Below are 18,424 nucleotides of genomic sequence, written 5' to 3'. Positions count from 1 at the left end.
TAAAAATGGGGGAATTAATAACAAGATAAATATATAAAGAAGCTAGTTTAAACAGAAATATCAATGTATTTCAAATTTTATCAATTAATTAATGGCTACATTTATTTTTAATATTATTTTTTGCTACATTTAATGAAATTTATTTATTTATTAATTTATTTATTTTGATTTTGGCAGGTTCCGTCCTCCATACAACAGAACGTGTGCCTTCAGAAAAATAAAATAAATTCTAAAATGAATACATTTTAAATTTAATAAAAAATAAATATATAAATAAATGGAAGGGAAAATCAAACAGAAGTGAATAATAAATAAAGAAGTTAATAAGATCAATTTGTCAGAATTCTGCGCTGTGGAGCCATTCACATCACAATCCCACGATTCCTGGCCCCAACTCTTTATTCACACACACACCCCTCTGTACAGAAGTAGCAGCCATTGCTCCACAAAGAGCCATAATTACAAATTTGATTATCTTTCTCCTCATCCTTGTTATCATCTGCTCACAAATTCGCTGGCTTCCACTGCACATCATCTTATAGATGAAACATGTCTGACAGTGTGCTGCGTGTGACGTCTTTGTGTTTTGCGCATGCGGGTCAGTTCAGGACCGTCAGCAGTTCACACTGGAATTGAACAGTCTGAAAAAAATATACATGATCTGAGCAATTAATCCGAATTTAGCATAAGCCTTGCAGTGTGAACGTAGCCATAGTGATGAACCTACCAAATATGCAGCTCCCCTCGGCTGTACTGAGCTCTACAGTGAGTCTCAGCAGAAAAGAAATAGTGAAGCATGGATATATTTTACTCAGTAGTTGGTAGAGACAAAAAAACAAAACAAAGAAAGATAAAAGACAGTGAATATTGGACTTAAAATCATCGGGCGGACACAAACACGACTCCAAATGAATGCTAATGTTGCTCCGTCACTGCTGGATGTGTAAAAATGCAACTGTTTAACATATCAATTTAAAATGTGATGATATGTCAATGTTGTGGTTCACAACTTGTTTCATAAAACTGTCAAAGATTACAAATCTTACATTTTGTGACTCAGTAATACAGACACATTTTTAGTCTTCAGTACCAGACGATTACTGCGGTTTGATACCTGGCATGAGATTAGAGAAGGAGAGACACAGAGATGCTAAAGCAGAACTGGAAACTCCTGTGACGACAATTTGTCGCCCAAAATAAGATGTATCCTCCTCCTCTTCTGTCCGCCCACCACCACGCATGACTCACTTCCCGTCTACGTGTAACGGGCAGAGCTGTCGCCATGGTAACGAGTGAATCAGCAGGTGGGAGACAGCAGCATTGATCAGAGAAGCAAAGGTTCCTTTACTCATATAGTGATAAAAACATCATTGCTCAGGGCAGTGACTCAGATATAGTGCGAGTGTGTGTGTATTCATTAATTAACTAAGATGTCACCGTGTTCCCAGATATCAGCAGTGAACTTGGTGAGAACGACAATATTAATACTGATAGGAACGATGGCTGAAACAACAGATCAAACTTGTGATAAAGAGGGATTATTTAAAACGAGTATATTTTGGGTTGGAGTGTTTGCGTTGATTGACAGGAGACTCAGCCCATCACTCAGCTAGGATGGTAGTTTCTTGCTCGTCCCACCTCGGCTCCACCCTTTGACCAAATTTGGATTTTCCTCCTGCGGTAACTGAAAGGAGGTGAATGATAAACCCAGACTTAATCTCCCTCCCCTCATCACCCTCATCACCCTCATCTGTTCATTTTCCCAATAAAAGGCTAAACGCCCTGCTGTTATGAATAGCATATGGAGGTTTATCTATACATTTTTTAAAAATTGTTGGCATTGGACGTTTCTGCGAACCATGGATATATTGAATGTCAACATTCTGAACGAAAAAAATGTTTCATAAATACATTTCTTATCAAACTTGTATCACACTTACAGAAATGCCCAATGCCTCGTGGTTAACGTTGTGAAACGATTGGTTAGGTTTAGGCAACAAAACTACTCGGTTAAGGTTAGAAAAAGGATCATGGTTTGTGTTCAAATAATAATGTAACATCATAACAATGTAACATAAGATAACGCAACAAAACCACTATAGTTAGGTTGAAGAAAGAACGACATGGTTTGGCTTAAAACTACGACGTCTGTACAGTGAAAATTACACTGAACGTTATGAACACGGGACATGAACAAACAGCTGATTGTAAGGTGACACACCGGACAGGAACAGCGGTCTCCTGGATGAAAGCCCTGTGTTTGTTGGACCCATCCACCTCCGCTCCGACTCAGTGTGTCTCTTTTCGCTATTTAAACTGCGTCACTTGCTCTGACCGAATGCAAAAAACGTAGACATTCAACGTATCCCTGGTTTGCAGCAACGTCCAATGCCCACATTTTTTTCCCTGGCGACTGGGCTGATTTTTAAAGAAATATAAACCAAGTGTTACTAATTTCTGCCTCTTAGAGCAAGAGAAAGACAGATGAGACTAGGGATGGGTATCGTTTGAAATGATTCAATACTAGTGATGATACCATTTATGAATGTAGGCAATACCAAAACAATATTTTTTTTTCCAGTACATGTACCTTACTTAAATCTATACATTTTTGTATCCACTTAAAGCAGCTATAATCAATATTTTTAAAATAATGTATCAAACGAAAATGCAAAAATAATGTGACTATGTGATAGGGGTCGCTCGTTCACACTGCAGGCATAAATGACCCAAATCTGATTTTTTTTTTTTTGCATATGTGACTACTGTAGGTCAGCTTTTTTAAAATCCGACCTGAACAGTCATATCGGAATTCATGCAACTTTTCTTTTCTGCAAGCGTGATATGAGGCCGATATGAAGCGTGTTAATGAAACGTATTTTTGGTTCAGAAACGTCGTCATTCAACATATCTGTGGTTTGCAGAAACGTCCAATGCCAACATTTCTTTTTTTCTGGCGACTGGGTTGTTAAAAATATATAGATAAACCTCCATATGCTATTCAAAAGGTTACTAATTTATGCCACTTTTTCAACAAATTCTTGATGTTGTCATGTGCATCGCTGTATTTGGTTACAACTCAAATCGTAGTATGTAGGTATAACGTTCAAATCACACACACAAATACACACATGTAGAGTAATTCAACATAAGGAGTTGTGTCGTAGCCAGGTGAGAGATTAGAGTCGGACTCGGATTAAGACGGAGGGATCCCTCCTGAGTTGGAGGTCTGTTTCGGATTTTCTGTCTGAATCATTTTACTCAAGCAGCTTCAGAGGAGACAATCTGTGAAATAAAACCTGCCCCTGTTTCTGCTAAGAGCTCATGAAACTGTACATACAGTCTTCTTTTTTCAAACATTCTGTGGTTTCATTGTTTTTTCTTAAATACTGTGGCTGAAATCATTATATTTACTCCTTCAAAAAGTTAATATTTGTACTTTTTTAATGGCTAAAACGACATGAATCTTTGTCCTTCCTTAAAAAAAGTATTTTAGTGTCTCATGAGGCTTCATAGGATTCTTCACTTTGTAATTCTCTGGCACAAAAATGCTGGCACTCTGCAGATTATTGGATCTATAAATATTGCTTTTCCAAAAGCCTCAGTACGCTAACCTTGATCAGTGTTCAGAGCTGCTTTTGCTCAGCCACAGCACTCTGTCACTCGCTGCCAAATGATGCAGAACTAATTGTATATTTTAGCATTTTTACCGATCCACTGACCTGGAAACAGTCACACAGTGTGCTGTCTCTCTCTCCTCTTACAGTACTGTCTGAGAAAAACTGCCTGGAGATCATCAGCACTCATCTTTTCTCATCTCATTTGAGTTGTGTCGGCGCCGCCTGACTAAAGCTTTCACTGTCAGCCGGAGCTGGTTAGGGCTGTTGTAGTGTTTCACCTATAGGGCTGCTGGAGAAACAAATCTATATGGTTATTTAATAAGTCTTCCAAGTCTGTACTGTGGATTTTTTGCAAAGCAGGTAAAACAGCACTGATAGTGTGAGGTTGAATGGAAAATACACTGTCTTTGCTTTTGTGGGAAATCCATTCAGGAAGAGTAAATAGAGAGGCCAATTTCAACACCCACGGGAGCAAGAAATAGACCAGAATGCATTGCAGATGTATTGTGCAGACCTGTCATCAGGTGTTTGTTTAGTACGATGGCCTCATCAACGTTATTTTCTCCTCACTCAATCTTTTCTTGGCATGAAAAACTTGCTGTGCTGTGTGTACGTCATCTGCAGTAGAGCCACTTTAGGCCCCCCAATCATTGGGGTTGTCTGGTCCTCCAAAATACCTCAACACACATGCATACAGGTGCAGTGGCTAGGCTTATGTTGTCCAAGTGCTTTTCATGATAAAAAAAAAAGGACACTTTTCAAGGACACTTTAAAGTTGCTCTCTGATGTTATCAACACGATTTGTGAGAACATTATTCCATTGTACTGCAGCCGAATAGAGAAATATTTATCAAACTCAACCCTAAAACAGTGTCTCTAATCGAGAATGTCCTTTATACATAGTCAACATATTAATGTAGTTGACCCCCGCCTTTACTGTTAGCCAGTTGCGACTCCCGAATCAAATTCAAAATGTTCACAAAGGTTTCACGGCAGTTTGCAGAGCAAAAGGTTTTCTGACCACCAGGTGGTTCAGCTGTAGCTCCGAGCCTTTGAGCCTGGGAGTGGTATATTCAAGCTAATGATTTATAGATGAAGGTCGTAACACATAGCAAACAGCTAGATCCTCACATTAAAACAGACAAATTCATTACAAACACTAAAACATCATCTATAAATATGGCTAAGCTACACTAGTACAACACATTCTAACTCCCAACTTGTCATATACCGAAGCTTGGTCAGTGGCCTTAAGCTTCAAACTATGACGCTCTAGGTACACCTCTAGGGTCAGTTTTGGACGTGTCTGGGACGCCGTGTCTATATACACGCTTTACATACATAGTGTCTTTTCAAAATAAACATCCATCTTTGCAGGAAGTTAGGTTAAGGCAACAAAAACACTTAGTTAAGGTTTGGATAAGATCGTGGTTGACGTTAACTTGATTGACTAGCGACTCATGTGACTAGCGAGTGACTAAAGACTGACGTGACAAAATAAGTCAATGTTGAATTTTTGTTTCACACGTGACACGTACAGCGGTCTCCTGGGTGAGAGCATAAATTTTAGCCTATTTAAGAAGTGGACGTAGTCACCTGATGTCACCCATTGGTTATTGGACTACCATTTTGGAGCCTCGAGTTTGGCATCTTGGTTTTTTCGAACTAGAAGTGACACGAGATGGTGGAGCTAAGTACAACCGAACACTGAGTGAGACATTTTTAGGCGACCAAAATTTTACAATTAACTTTCAAGAACTGAAAACACACTGTGAAAGGGTTAAAGTTGAAGACGGACAACTCCCAGACCGGACAACGCCCTAAAGCATCCCCTACTTTAAGGTCTATTTGACTCTGAATGGGACCATAATTTACTAAATGAACATCATGCTGTATTGACTTGAAACTAGCGATTGAGACCATAAACTCATGTTTACAATGTTTACTGAGGTAATTAATCAACTGAGAAGTAGGCTCATTTTCTTATAGATTTTATACAATCAGACTTATTTTTGCAACCAGAGAAGTCGCCCCCTATTGGCTATTAGACAGAATGCACATTTAAGGCACTTCAGCATTGCTTCACTTTTCAGAACCGGAGGTTGCCACCTGGGTGAAAGTCCTGTGTTTGTTTGACCCATTCAACCTCCCCTCTCACCTGCCCTAAGCAGACTTCTGTGCACTTTATCAGTTGCTCTGAGCGTCTAATAATGATGCGGGTGGGTTTACATTGAAGTTAGTTGAAAGCCCAGAACATACAGACTCTAAAGGGTGCCTAAGAGTGTCGGTATCAGACTCCGACCAAGCTGCGTTATTTGACGAGTTGAGAGTGAGACCGGATTGACCAGAAGCATTCAAGTCCAGAAATCTGGAAAAGATCTGCTGCTGATGGATGTTACATTTACGAGATATTGCTTCATGTCTTCACAGTTCATGCAAAGGTCGCTTCCAGGAAACCTTCACCCATCTAACACGGAATTATTTCAAATCAGGTTTTGTTTTCTAACTGCTGTATGAAGAGAGTCAACGATGTCCCAGGAGGCAGGAAGACTTCCCAAGAACCAAAAACGTTTCAGAGCAATTATTTCCTTTATAATTTCCAGAACTGACAGATCAAAAACACACACACACACACACACACACACGAACAAAGACACAGCAGCAAGAACAGTAGGCTTGTTTCCACCTCACGGAAACTGAGCAAAGAACAAAGCGCAGACAAATATAGAGCTGCTTGGTTGATCATGTTGACAGCCTGCACTGTGGGGGGGCGGGGATGTGCGTGTATGTTAGAGTCACAGGCAAAGTCACTATACATTATCGTATACAGTACATTGCATAACAAGAATATCACCATACAGGCATTTACATTTGTACAGGTGCATGTGATGTGAAAGGGGTCGCTCACAGTGAAGAACTCACAGAGAATCATCACCAACTCTGCAGCTCTGCAGAGCTTTTTAGCCTCTTTTAGCACATACTTTTGGTTTTTTAAAGCACATTCACTGCATGGTATGCTCTCACTTCTCTCATCAACCTCATTTTCAGCAGCAGCAGCAGGCATTTTGACCTGAGAAGTTCTGATGAACACCACCACCTGCCCAGTTATGAACATAGTGATGCATTTAGCTGCTAGAGAGTCACGTATTTCCATCGGGAGTTAGTGTAGCCCAAGACAAGGCTGAGAGTCAGTATTGGTCTTGCATTCATCAGGTGGACACAAGACTCTAAATGGATGCTAATGTTGCTGTGTGTCTGCTGAATGTGTCTTGTTTGCTGACATATAACAGCTAACAGCTCATATTCTTTGCCATACTCAACTTTGTTGTCGTAATCCAAGCAATTACTTTGGTGAATATAATATTATCAGAGCTGATAGAGGTAGACTTGTAATTAACCCGAATTATTCTTTAGACATATTTCAGACTGATTCTGTTTAGTGGTTTTGTGAGCATGAGGTGTCTTTTGTATGAAGCATCTGGTGACAGGAAAATCAGGTGCTGCTGTTATAGAGCGTCAAAGTCGTTTTTTGGGGGGGCGGATGCACGGATCAATAAAACTTTGTTTGTCTCCCTCCCGTGTCAACATTGACCATGATCGTCCCCTAACTTTAATCACATGTTTATTATTGTCACCATGGCAACAAAGCTCCCTTATAACCTTAAAGGTTATCTGCAGTATATGATATTCAGAGCAGAATGAAATCTCACTCCCTCTGTGTGTGTTGTAATCAAAGCTTCTCTGTGCTTTGTTTACATAGGTAACATGGTTGTGCATGTGAGCGTGCCCCACTGGCTAGCTCATGGCTGTCGCTTTGCACTGCGCTAATATGGTGGCTATACAGTACAGCTGATAACGCCATCTCGACCCACCGCGTCATTGTGAAACCGTAGCGCCTTACCTCTGGTTCCTCCCAAGGTTAACACTGCTAGCCCTGGCAGCACTGTTGCCTTTGTTTGCACTGTCATCGCTGTTAGCCCACGTTACCTACGAGCCGCCGGCTAAGCCGTCGCCATGTTGAGAGCCGTGCGGAGGCAATTGATATGCTCTGAATTTCGTATTGAGCACCTTTAACGAAGCAGTTGTTTTAACTCAGACCATGATTTTCCCCAAAAGTTAACCAAATCACTGTTGTACCTAACCCAAGCCGAGCCTTAACCACATCGGCGTCACATCATGAAGGTGATTTATTTTTCAACAGCAAATTTGTAATGTCACTGACAAATATTGTCATCGTGCAGATCAGGGCGTCACATCAGAAATCGCTTTTGTGTTGTTCTAGAGTCGAGTAACAAACGATATATTTTGTTGTATAATTTGGAGGGACTTGCAACACACAGACACACAGACACACACACACACACCAGTAATGTGTCCATTTAGTGAAGGACAATATAGACCAGAGCTCTGTTGTATGAACAGGAGGTGGACAGACGCACATGAGATCTACATACATTGATCAACATACCTACACTGTCACACATACACAGCCTCACCCAAGCACATATATACTCCTGTTTGTATGTCTATACTTGTGAGGACCCTTATTAATACCGTACATTCTGTAGCTCCGAACCTTAAGCTAAACCTAATTCTAACCCTAAGCCTATAAAAGTAACCCTGAAACAGCCCTTTTGAAGACAAAATGTCTTCCTCCTCGAGGTCTAAAGCTGAAATTGGTCCTCACAAAGATTGAAGTACAAGAACACACACAGTCACGAGCTCTAGCAGCGTTCAAACACAAACCGAGACGGGCACCAAGGGGAAAAAAAAAAAATCTGTGTCTTGACAATTGAGGCTATTGTTCAGTCCAGTAAACACATCCTGTCAGAGAAACAATTGTCGCAAATCCAATGGTGATGTCACGCAGGTTGTTCATTCATATTTACATTTTTTAAATGTCCATATTTGTGTGTGAGGAGGAACCCAGACAGGCAAAGACACGCAGACAGACAGAAACAAATCATCTTCACTGACAGTCCACTCCTCCTGATTTTTGATCAATATTCAATCATCTGCCACAAACTGTGTGTGTGTGTGTGTGTGTGTAGATAAGGTCTCTCTACCTGTGTGCGTGGCACAATCGGGAAGAGGTTAAGGGTCGTGGGTCTCTTGGGCCGGTAGGTATCCATGGTAACAGGTGCTGCAGGGTCCTTGGTGACTGCCGGGGGTGCGATGGCTGACGCCTTCGAGGACTCTTTGTCGCTGCGGTAACCGTCACCGTCGTCGATGAGTTCCAAATGCAGCATCTCTGCCTGGAGCTGGCCGACGGCACCCAGCTCGGCCCTCCCCGACATGCTGTTGGTTCCTCGCCTCACATGGCCCTGCAGGGATTGGAGGAAAACACGCCGTCAGTCGAGGCAGAGAAAGAGAGAGAGAGGCAGACAGAGAGAGAGAGAGTGTGTGCGGATGGGATGAGGAGACTGAGCCGGCCAATTAGAGGCTGCTCTGTCTTCTGCCTGTAACGCTTTCGCTGCCAACACTGAGCTTCTTAAAGCAGAGAGCAGAAACTATTCCCAGCATCTGCTTCTCCACATGACAGCATTTACTTACAGTAATGAAGTGAGAATGAAAACTCCTTCTGCTCTGCTAATTAATGTTAATTTTTTTTAATCTCAGTCTTCTGATGAAGACTGCTGTTGTTAAATTTTGTTTTGTTCCACTGAGCCAGATAATCACAACTGTGTTCACGTATTTTTTTGCCCTAACTAATCATTTGTGACTGGCGTATCCGGCCCATTGACGTCATTTCAAATGACACGGAAGCTGCGGTAGCGGTTTGTTGCTACTGTAGGAGCAGTTAACCAAATGTTTGTGATGTTGATAGAAGGAATATTTAAGAAATCTTAAGATTTGTTATTTCTGTAAGTTGATTTACAAAAATCTGTAGAATCTTATGGTACATGTCCATAGTCTCCGTCCTATCCACGCTTCCCATTCATTGTCTATGTAAGCAGCCGTGCAATGCATTCTGGTAGCGTGGCGGCGCGATTCAAGAGACGGGGCGTCACATTGGCTGCTCCTCATTTGCATTAAGTTGAGGTCTAGGCTACTTTATGCAAATCAGGGGGCATCTGGTGCGACTCTGCGCCTCTGAAAACACCACTGGAAATAAGGACAGATTTAGCAACTGCATGGTTTATTTCTGGCATAAAATGTATTCAGAAACACATTTCTGTGAACTATTTTTGTGATATAAGAGAAGAAAGTTCCCAAACGAGCCGCCATGTTGGTTCCACTTCGAAAGCTGGGAGCAGCAGCCCACGAGTGAAAGCGTCCGTCCAATCCGATGCCTAGTGCCTTGTGGCACTAGGCATCGAGTGGCAGCCCATCAAGCCTCTGATGCTGGGAAGTGGGGCGATCCCCCGTGATAATAAACGCCCCTGTCGACGTGTACCATTATCCATGCGTGTTGCCAAGTTTCTGGCATTTTTAGCCATGCTAGCCCCATGGCTCTAGGGACTGCAATGTTGGTCTTTCGGTCCACCACTTTGGTCCAGACTGAAATATCTTTACACTGTTGATGGATTGCCATGAAATTTTGTACAGACATTTGTAGCCCACAGAAGATGAATCCTACTGACTTTGGTGATCCCTTGACATCTATTTGATGGATTACCATGAAATTTGGCACACATCTTCACATAGTCAGTGAAATACCTAAACATCCACAAGATGGATTGGCACACAACTTTGTACAGGCATTCACAGTCGTAAGACAATGCGTCCTACTGACTTTGGTGTTCCCCTGACCTTTCCTCTAGTGTCACCATGGGGTTGACAATTTTGTTGTTGTTCAACTATTAGATGGATTGCTGAGAAATTAGTTACAGATATGGCCTTGTTATGGATAATAGCTTTGCTCCCCTGACCTTTAATCCAGCATCCGCCATAAGGTCAAAATTTGAATTTGTCCAATACTATAATGACCAAATAACTTAAAAAGTAACGATATTCCCATCAGCTCCGGCTGTACTTTGAGTTTAGTACTAATCAGCAAATGTTAGCATGCTAACAAGCAAAACTACGTTTAGTGAACATGGTAAGCATTATGCCTGCTAAACATCAGCATGCTAGCATTGTCAATGTGAGCATGTTGATGTGAACTTTTAGCTCAAAACATAGTACAGAAAGATGAAGTCCACATTCTCAGTCCTGCCTACAAAGCTCTGCTTGGCTCAGTTGTTTTTGACATATTCCAGAGGCAACTTGTTGGCCAAAAACTCAACCAAATCAGAGCAGCAGAGCAGTTGTTTCATCTTGTAATGACACTCATTTTGACTGTCTTTTACACTGCTGCTGAAATCAAAGCAAGTGACAAGCATCATCTGGGTGACAGAGTAAGTCAGAGGGCACTGGGACAGCACAGTCTGCTTCACTTACCATCACTATATCTGCAGCCACACACACACCCACACACACACACACACACAAAACACATGGTAGCTCCTCCTGCTGGTAGATGTGATGTCCATGCTTTGACATGGACACCAAAGTCACTGTTAAGCCTATTACAGTCCTTAACTCCCTCTTTGCTCCACATCGCAAACGCACAATAATACAGATACAGTAATGCTCACACACATACATAATACTACTAAGTAAAGTACAAGTACCCCAACATTGTTCTCAAGTACAGTACTTGAGTAAATGTACTTAGTCACATTCCACACACAGACTAAGAAGCATGATTCTTCAGTATACTTCAGTTGGTTTATGTGTTTTTTGTGAAGGAAGCGCCATCTCATGGTGCAATTGAATGAATGGGCGTGCTTACAGTTGAATTTAGACACAAACTGTACAGGAAACATAATTATGCATCAGGTTAGAGGCACTTTGACTTAAAAAGCCTCTAAACCTGAAACATATTCAGTGACATGCAGCTTATTATTGTTGGAGAGTCTTTTCCCCCGTGATATGACTTACATTCTGAAAGATTTTTTTTTCTTTTTCGAATTTCACAAAATTTTGGGAAAAAAATGTTCAAGTGTAATCCAACTATACAAAACAAAGATTCACGAAGAATCACATAATTAACTCATATTTATCCAATTTAGACAAATGTTATATTTTTTATAGAATAAAATCATATCATCTTTTCTATATTCTAATCAACCCTGCCAATACATCCCCCAAATATATATATATATATATATATATGTATACTGTATATTTATATATATACAGTATACATATATATAAACCAATCAGCCATAACATTAGGACAGCATGGGCACCCTGACCGGTCTGCGGCTATGCAGCCCCATATGCAACAAACTGTGATGCACTGTGTGTTCTGACACCTTTCTATCAGAACCAGCATTAACTTTTCAGCAATTTGAGCTCCAGTAGCTCTTCTATTGGATCGGACAACACGGGTCAGCCTTCGCTCCCTGCCTGCATCGATGAGCCTGGGGTCTGACCCTGTCGCCAGTTCACCGGTTTTCCTTCCTTGGACCACGTTTGGTAGGTCCTGACCACTGCAGACCGGGAACATCCCACAAGAGCTGCAGTTCTGGAGATGCTCTGACCCAGTCGTCTAGCCAGCACTATTTGGCCCTTGTCAAAGTCGCTCACATCCTTACACTTGACCATTTTTTTCTGCTTCCAACCCAAAGTTCAAAGTTCAAAATGTTCACTTGCTGTCTAATATATCCCCCTCACTGCTAGGTGCCATTGTAACGGGATAATCAATGTTATTCACTTCACCTCTCAGTGGTCATAATGTTATGGCTGATCGGTATATATACTGTATATATATATATATATATATATATATATATATATATATATAGTACATGAATGAAAATAGAATATTTCTTAATAATATATATGTTCTTGAGTCATTGCAATAGATAGATTATAGTCAAATATAGATTGTCGTCATTCATTGTTGTTGTCACAATTTCTTGATATACTAATTTGTCACTAAACAATTACAAGGCTAAATGATAATATTGATTCATTGCTACATATCAGTATAATCCTAATTGGGATGTGATGAACAGGGATCAAAGCACTGTGGGAAAATAAAACTGAAAAGAAAATCGATACACTTCTTAGAGAGCTGTACCAGGTCTGATTCACAGAGAGGACGACAACAGTGTAATAGTTATGTTAACACTCAGCCGCCGTGATAACAACATCCACCACAGTCTGGAATATTCCAGGGGAGAAGACCAGTGAAAGCAGAGCGGTGAGGCGAACTAAACTCCTTTGACGTAACTCATATTTTACATTCATTCAGTGAGCAGCATTCATATCCTGTGTAATAATTATTTCAGGAGGTAAAGTCATGTGCACAGTACTTAATCCTTGGTTATAATAGTGTGTTTATTTAAACCTTCATGCTGGCTGTGTGTTGGTGAACGGCTGTATAATGAAGATTATTACATGCGTTTTCCTTTGTAAATGAAGCAGAGCGGGTATTAACGTGTGTGGCCAAATTCATTGGCTAAGTGTTGCCTTCAGGCACATTTGTATGCAGCCAAACACTGATCACAGCAAACCAGAGGTCTCTCTCTCTCTCTCTCTCTCAATGAAGAAAGAGGCTTTTGAATTGGGACTCAAAGTGTTTGTGCAGCTGCATTCCTATTCAGGGATCGCCTCCTTGAAAATCTCCATTTTTTTAGACTTAATACCAATACAATATAAAACCTGTCCCTTTTCAAATGTTTCGCCAAATGTGGCCTGGAAATACATTTTAATGATGCATTAAGACAGCATTTGTCAAACTGTAGCAGAGAAAGATCACATGGTCAAGTTGTATTTGCCAGTTGTTTTACGCTGATTTGGTCATTAGTCACAGGGAAATACATCATATGATGTTCACCATTGAAAACCCCACAGCAGGGTGTAAATAATGGAAGCCGGGCATAAACACAAATGTTTGTTTGGAATGAAATATAGCAGATAAAAGCTCTCTCAAAAATACAAACGTATCTGTAAGCAAACGTCAATAATTGTTAGGGCAGAAATTATGTCTACATAGAGTTCATAACTACTGATATGGCTGGTCTCCTACCTCTTCAGAGTTTTAGACACCTAATGTTTCTATTAGTTTTTTTTGTTGCTTACTGCCCCACTTTTAAATCATCTGATGTTACACTGAAGGACCAATAGTTGTTAATATTATATTTAATATATATTTAATATATATATATACATATATATATATATACATATAGATATATACATATGTATATATCTATATGTATATATATATATATTTTTTTTATTTTTATTATTTATTTATTTTTAAATAAATTGTCATTGACAATAGTCTTGGGTTTTGTAAAATCTTTTGTGAGGACTTCCTTACACAACCTCTATTGAATTAGTTAGAATTCCCTCCATCCATCTTTCCAAACATCTATCCTGTCCACCCACCGTCCATCCTTCTATGGTCCATCCGTCAAGCATGCATCAATTCTGCCCATCCTATTCATCCATCTGTGCATCCATCCATCCTGCCAGTCCATATATTAATCATCCATCCATCCATCCATCCATCCATCCATCTATCCATCCATCCATCCATCCACCAAGCATCCATCAGTCTATCCATCCAACTGTCCATCTATCTGTCCACTCATCTATCCATCCATCCATTCATCCATCAACATGACCACCACCAAAAACTACACACATTATACAGAGATTTGGATTAACATGGCAGCAACACCTTGCAACCACGCGAAAAGATGATAACAGCCTTCTGAACCAACTAGTAGGTGTAGCAGCATCCATCGGTCTATCCATCCACCTGTCCATCCATCCATCAATCTGTCCACTTATCTATTTAGCGATGCATCTATCCTTTTATCATTCATCCATCCATTCTGCCAGTCCTGTGCATCCATCTGTTCACCTATCTATTCATCCATCCAGCCATCTTGCCATCCATCCTAAGGTACCCATAAATCTCTCCCTGATGAGCTTTCAGAAGTCACTACTGTCACCACTCCTCCTGTATTTTCAGCTCAGTCACATCATGCCACTATCTGTCTGTCTCTGCGCCTGCAATCACACTCTCGTGCCATCATTTTTTCTCCTTTTATCTCTCCCCTCTCTCTCCCTGTTCACCTTTTCACCTGGTGACAATCGATGCCTACTAATGCAGTGGGCTTCTGCTCTTCCTCTCATGTTTTATTACTTCAAATTATGACTGACCCCTTTAAGAGAGCCCCGGCCCCTGTTGCTAGGAGACAAGGGGCTCAGTGATGATGAGGAGGCTGTGGAGATGTTGCTTCCCTGAAGCTACTGTGTGATGCTCAGCTCTTGTCCAATCAGAGCAGCCCGATCAGGGCAGTCGCACACCAACAGGTCAAACATAACAACACAAGACGGCTGAAAATGCTACATCACCCAAAACCTGCTGCTGAGCCCTATCCAGTGGTAAAAAAAAAAGTAGGAACTAATACAATCAATACAGTGTACAATAAATAAAGAGAAAAGACTATATGTAAAGCCAAGATCTGATGTAGATTTGTTGCAAACGGGACATCAGATACCTTTGTATCAAATGCATGAATCAAAAATACTTCTGAAGGAATAATGAATGATCTGAGGGTAGGCTATATGTGTTAAATTAAATAAATCTAATTTCAAGTTTTGGATTTGCTCTGGTGTAAATTAAATAACTGGACTTCTGCTCCAAAATTGTGTGATATGACTAAAATCTAGAGATTCTTATCTTTGCTTTTTGGGAGACTGTGTTGTTACTTTGAACAAACAACATGGAGACCCACTGCATCTGGAAATATACTCTTAAAGCCGGACCAATCACTACTTTTATTGCAACAGAGGATAAAATGACAATGTGCAATATGGAATGGGCCACTCAAAGGGACAAACCCAGAAGGAATTACAACAAATACGGAGTATTTAGTATTTATTTTCCGGCCCACAAACTCCACCTTCGACGCCGTTGTTTCTAGTAGAGGCAGGTAGCATTGACAAAGCTTTGATAAACCCTCTGTACTAAACGACAGACAGACTAAGTTAACATCTAGCTGGTGAAGAAAGGGAACATGTAGTTGCTAAAGCAAAATATGTCTCTCAGGAGTTGGTGGAGACCAAAGCGGAGCTTAAAGGGGAAAGAACACTGGAATTGAATTCATCAGGTGTACAAAAATATGAGTCTGAATGAATGCTAATGTTGCTATTTTTGACAAATAGGGTTGTAACGTTACTATACCGGTATCAAGTTATACAGTGGAATGAAAGTTGACGGTTATCATCCATATGAGCAGCCTGGCTGCGCTGTCGCTCACATATGTTAATTGTTAATAATCATATAGGACATTATTTTAAAAGCCAACAGCTGATGTTATTTTTCATTTAGTTGTAAATTTAACATGTTATAGTTCTGCTAATATGTAAACCAACATGCTTTAGTCATATGACACAGTTACATGCTATTTATTATCAGGTTTATTCCTTCAAGGGTCATTGTAACTGATACAAATATTAATATTACAGCTTATAATAATAATAATAATAATAATAATAATAATAGTGTAATACCGTATACCGCAATATTTTCTGACATAGTTATTGTACCGTGAAAATCTCATACCATTACAACCTAACACATAACAACTATTCTGGAAGGCGAAATGTTAAAGTGTGTTTAAGTTGTTCCACTGCCTCCGCATGGGAAAAAAATGAACACATGCTAACCACGACAAAGACAGAAGTCCTTTCACTCCAGATCATGTCAATGGAGGGTCAAAGCCGATAACATTACTGCTTATTGACTGATATATGATAATATGATATACTGATATTAACTGATCACTCCCGGTAAACAGGGTGCTGGTGTCCATGGAAATGCATGAATATCAGCAAACAGCTAAATATCAGCAAACAACAACGTATGATGGATGATGCTCTGAACAGAGATACAGAGGGCTTCTCTTGTTTCTGTTTATGTTGATGAGGCAGCTTCATCTCTGCTGTTACCATGTGTGGATGACATGACGTGAGCAGTATCCATGGGGGCAGTGTGTGTATTTGTGTGAGCGCCAACACTGTATTGCATGTATTTTCAGCTCTGACACATGGGGTAGGTGAGAGAAACACTGTTGCCATGGAAATAGGTCTCCTTCTCCTCTTGTAAGTGTTTTGCTCTCTGTCTCTCTCTCTCTCTGTCTCTCTCTCTCTCTCTCTCTCTCTCTCTCTCTCTCTCTCTGTGTGTATATATCTCCCTCCCTCTTCTTATCTAGGTTAATGAGATCTGGTTTTACTGATGTGTATTGATGGAGTTAAGCACTGTTAATAAAGTGCTTTAACGAGTCAAATAATAGCAATCCTCTCTATTGGTTGGAAGGTTTTAGAACAATATTCCCAAAAGCCATGAAGCCATATGGTAAATGGTAAATGGACTTGCGTTTTTTTACAGGATCTAATCTAAATACTCATTCACACACCGATGGCTCAGCCTTTGGGAGCAATTTGGCATTAAATATCTTCCTCAAGGATACTTCAACATGTGACCGGAGGAGCCGGGGATCAAACCGCTGACCTACCTATTGGTGGACGACCTACATCCTATGTAAAAAAAAAAACATCTATATAGGAATATTCATAATAGATTTACGAACACAAAAAGACCCCTACTTCTCAACTCTGAATTCAAATATGATGGCATGCCTGTTAAAACATAAAGTATACATTGCCATATGCATTAGTCCTGATACAATTTCTTAATTGACATGAAGCTCATCTGTACTGACCATATTGTTTTTAACAAGTTTCTACAGATCAAAAAATATAGAAAAAGAAACTTCAGTGTTCAATGTTTATAAACAAGTATGTATATTCTGGGCAATTAATTAAAAAGATTGTTTAATCTTGGAAGTTCAGACTGCACAAGACGGTCGTAATATTATTTTGAATGCATGTTGTAAAACACAGCACTAAATGATGGACTACGTATAAATCAAGTAGAAACAACCTCAGGGAATAAAGCATGGTGTGTTGCATAATTTCTCAGACTGCACAGTCAACGAAAAGTCCTACTGGATTTTATATGTTTATATGTAAGGGATAATGTACAGCGAGCTAGTCATTGTTGTGAAAGAAACCCTTGGTCTCTCATCGCCCTGAAGGGGTTTACTTCGCAACAATGACCCGCTAGCTGTACATTATCCTGCTTATTGCACGCGGCTACTTACTGAAGAAATCAATATTTTACAAAAGAATTGTCCGCCAGAGTTCGACATCAGAACTGCGTCCTTAGCAACGGTCTGTTATACATAGCAACGGTCTGCTATAAAGAAATAACAGACCGTAGAAAGCTGTGATTGACCAATCAGAATCGAGTGTTCAACACAGCCGTGTTATAAAAAAAGACAATAACTTGCTTTTTTGTTTTATTTAAGTTGACCTAACATTTAATTTAACATATATCACTGTCTACAATGTGACAATAGAGGCAGTCTAGACAGAACAATAACAAGTATAATATATGTGTGTGTAGATATAACATAGTGGTCATGTGTGTGTTTCACTTAATGTAATAGCCCATCCCATCTGACCCCACCCCGACATGTGACTTTTTCAACCATTCACACATGACAAATGACTGCTAATCAAATCCATTCACCCCTGCACACATGCATGGAAGCACTCTTCTCTCTCTCTATCACCCACTCACACTCACACACACCCACATGCATGCAGTGGTTGTGATAATGCATGTTGTCATTTCATGTCTCTGAGGAGCAGCAAATCTCTTTATGCTTCATTCTGGACTTGAGCTGCTCCACATTCGCCCCTCATAACAACGGCCATGTGTG

The 18,424-nt window shown here is 40.2% G+C and overlaps 1 protein-coding gene across 2 annotated transcripts in view; it reads right to left on the bottom strand.

The window, feature by feature from the left end:
- mapk8ip1b (mitogen-activated protein kinase 8 interacting protein 1b) overlaps positions 1-18,424 on the bottom strand; it is an 80,609-nt gene that overhangs the window by 30,280 nt on the left and 31,905 nt on the right. For both annotated transcript variants that reach the window (XM_037750370.1, XM_037750366.1), the window contains exon 3: positions 8,687-8,944. In XM_037750370.1, the coding sequence (XP_037606298.1) occupies positions 8,687-8,944 (258 nt within the window). The remainder of the gene's footprint in view (positions 1-8,686; positions 8,945-18,424) is intronic.

The sequence above is a fragment of the Sebastes umbrosus genome, chromosome 2 (assembly GCF_015220745.1).
Source record: "Sebastes umbrosus isolate fSebUmb1 chromosome 2, fSebUmb1.pri, whole genome shotgun sequence".
NCBI lineage: Eukaryota > Metazoa > Chordata > Actinopteri > Perciformes > Sebastidae > Sebastes > Sebastes umbrosus.
The sequence above is the reverse complement of the archived record's forward strand: the minus strand, read 5'-3'. Positions and strand labels throughout refer to the sequence as shown.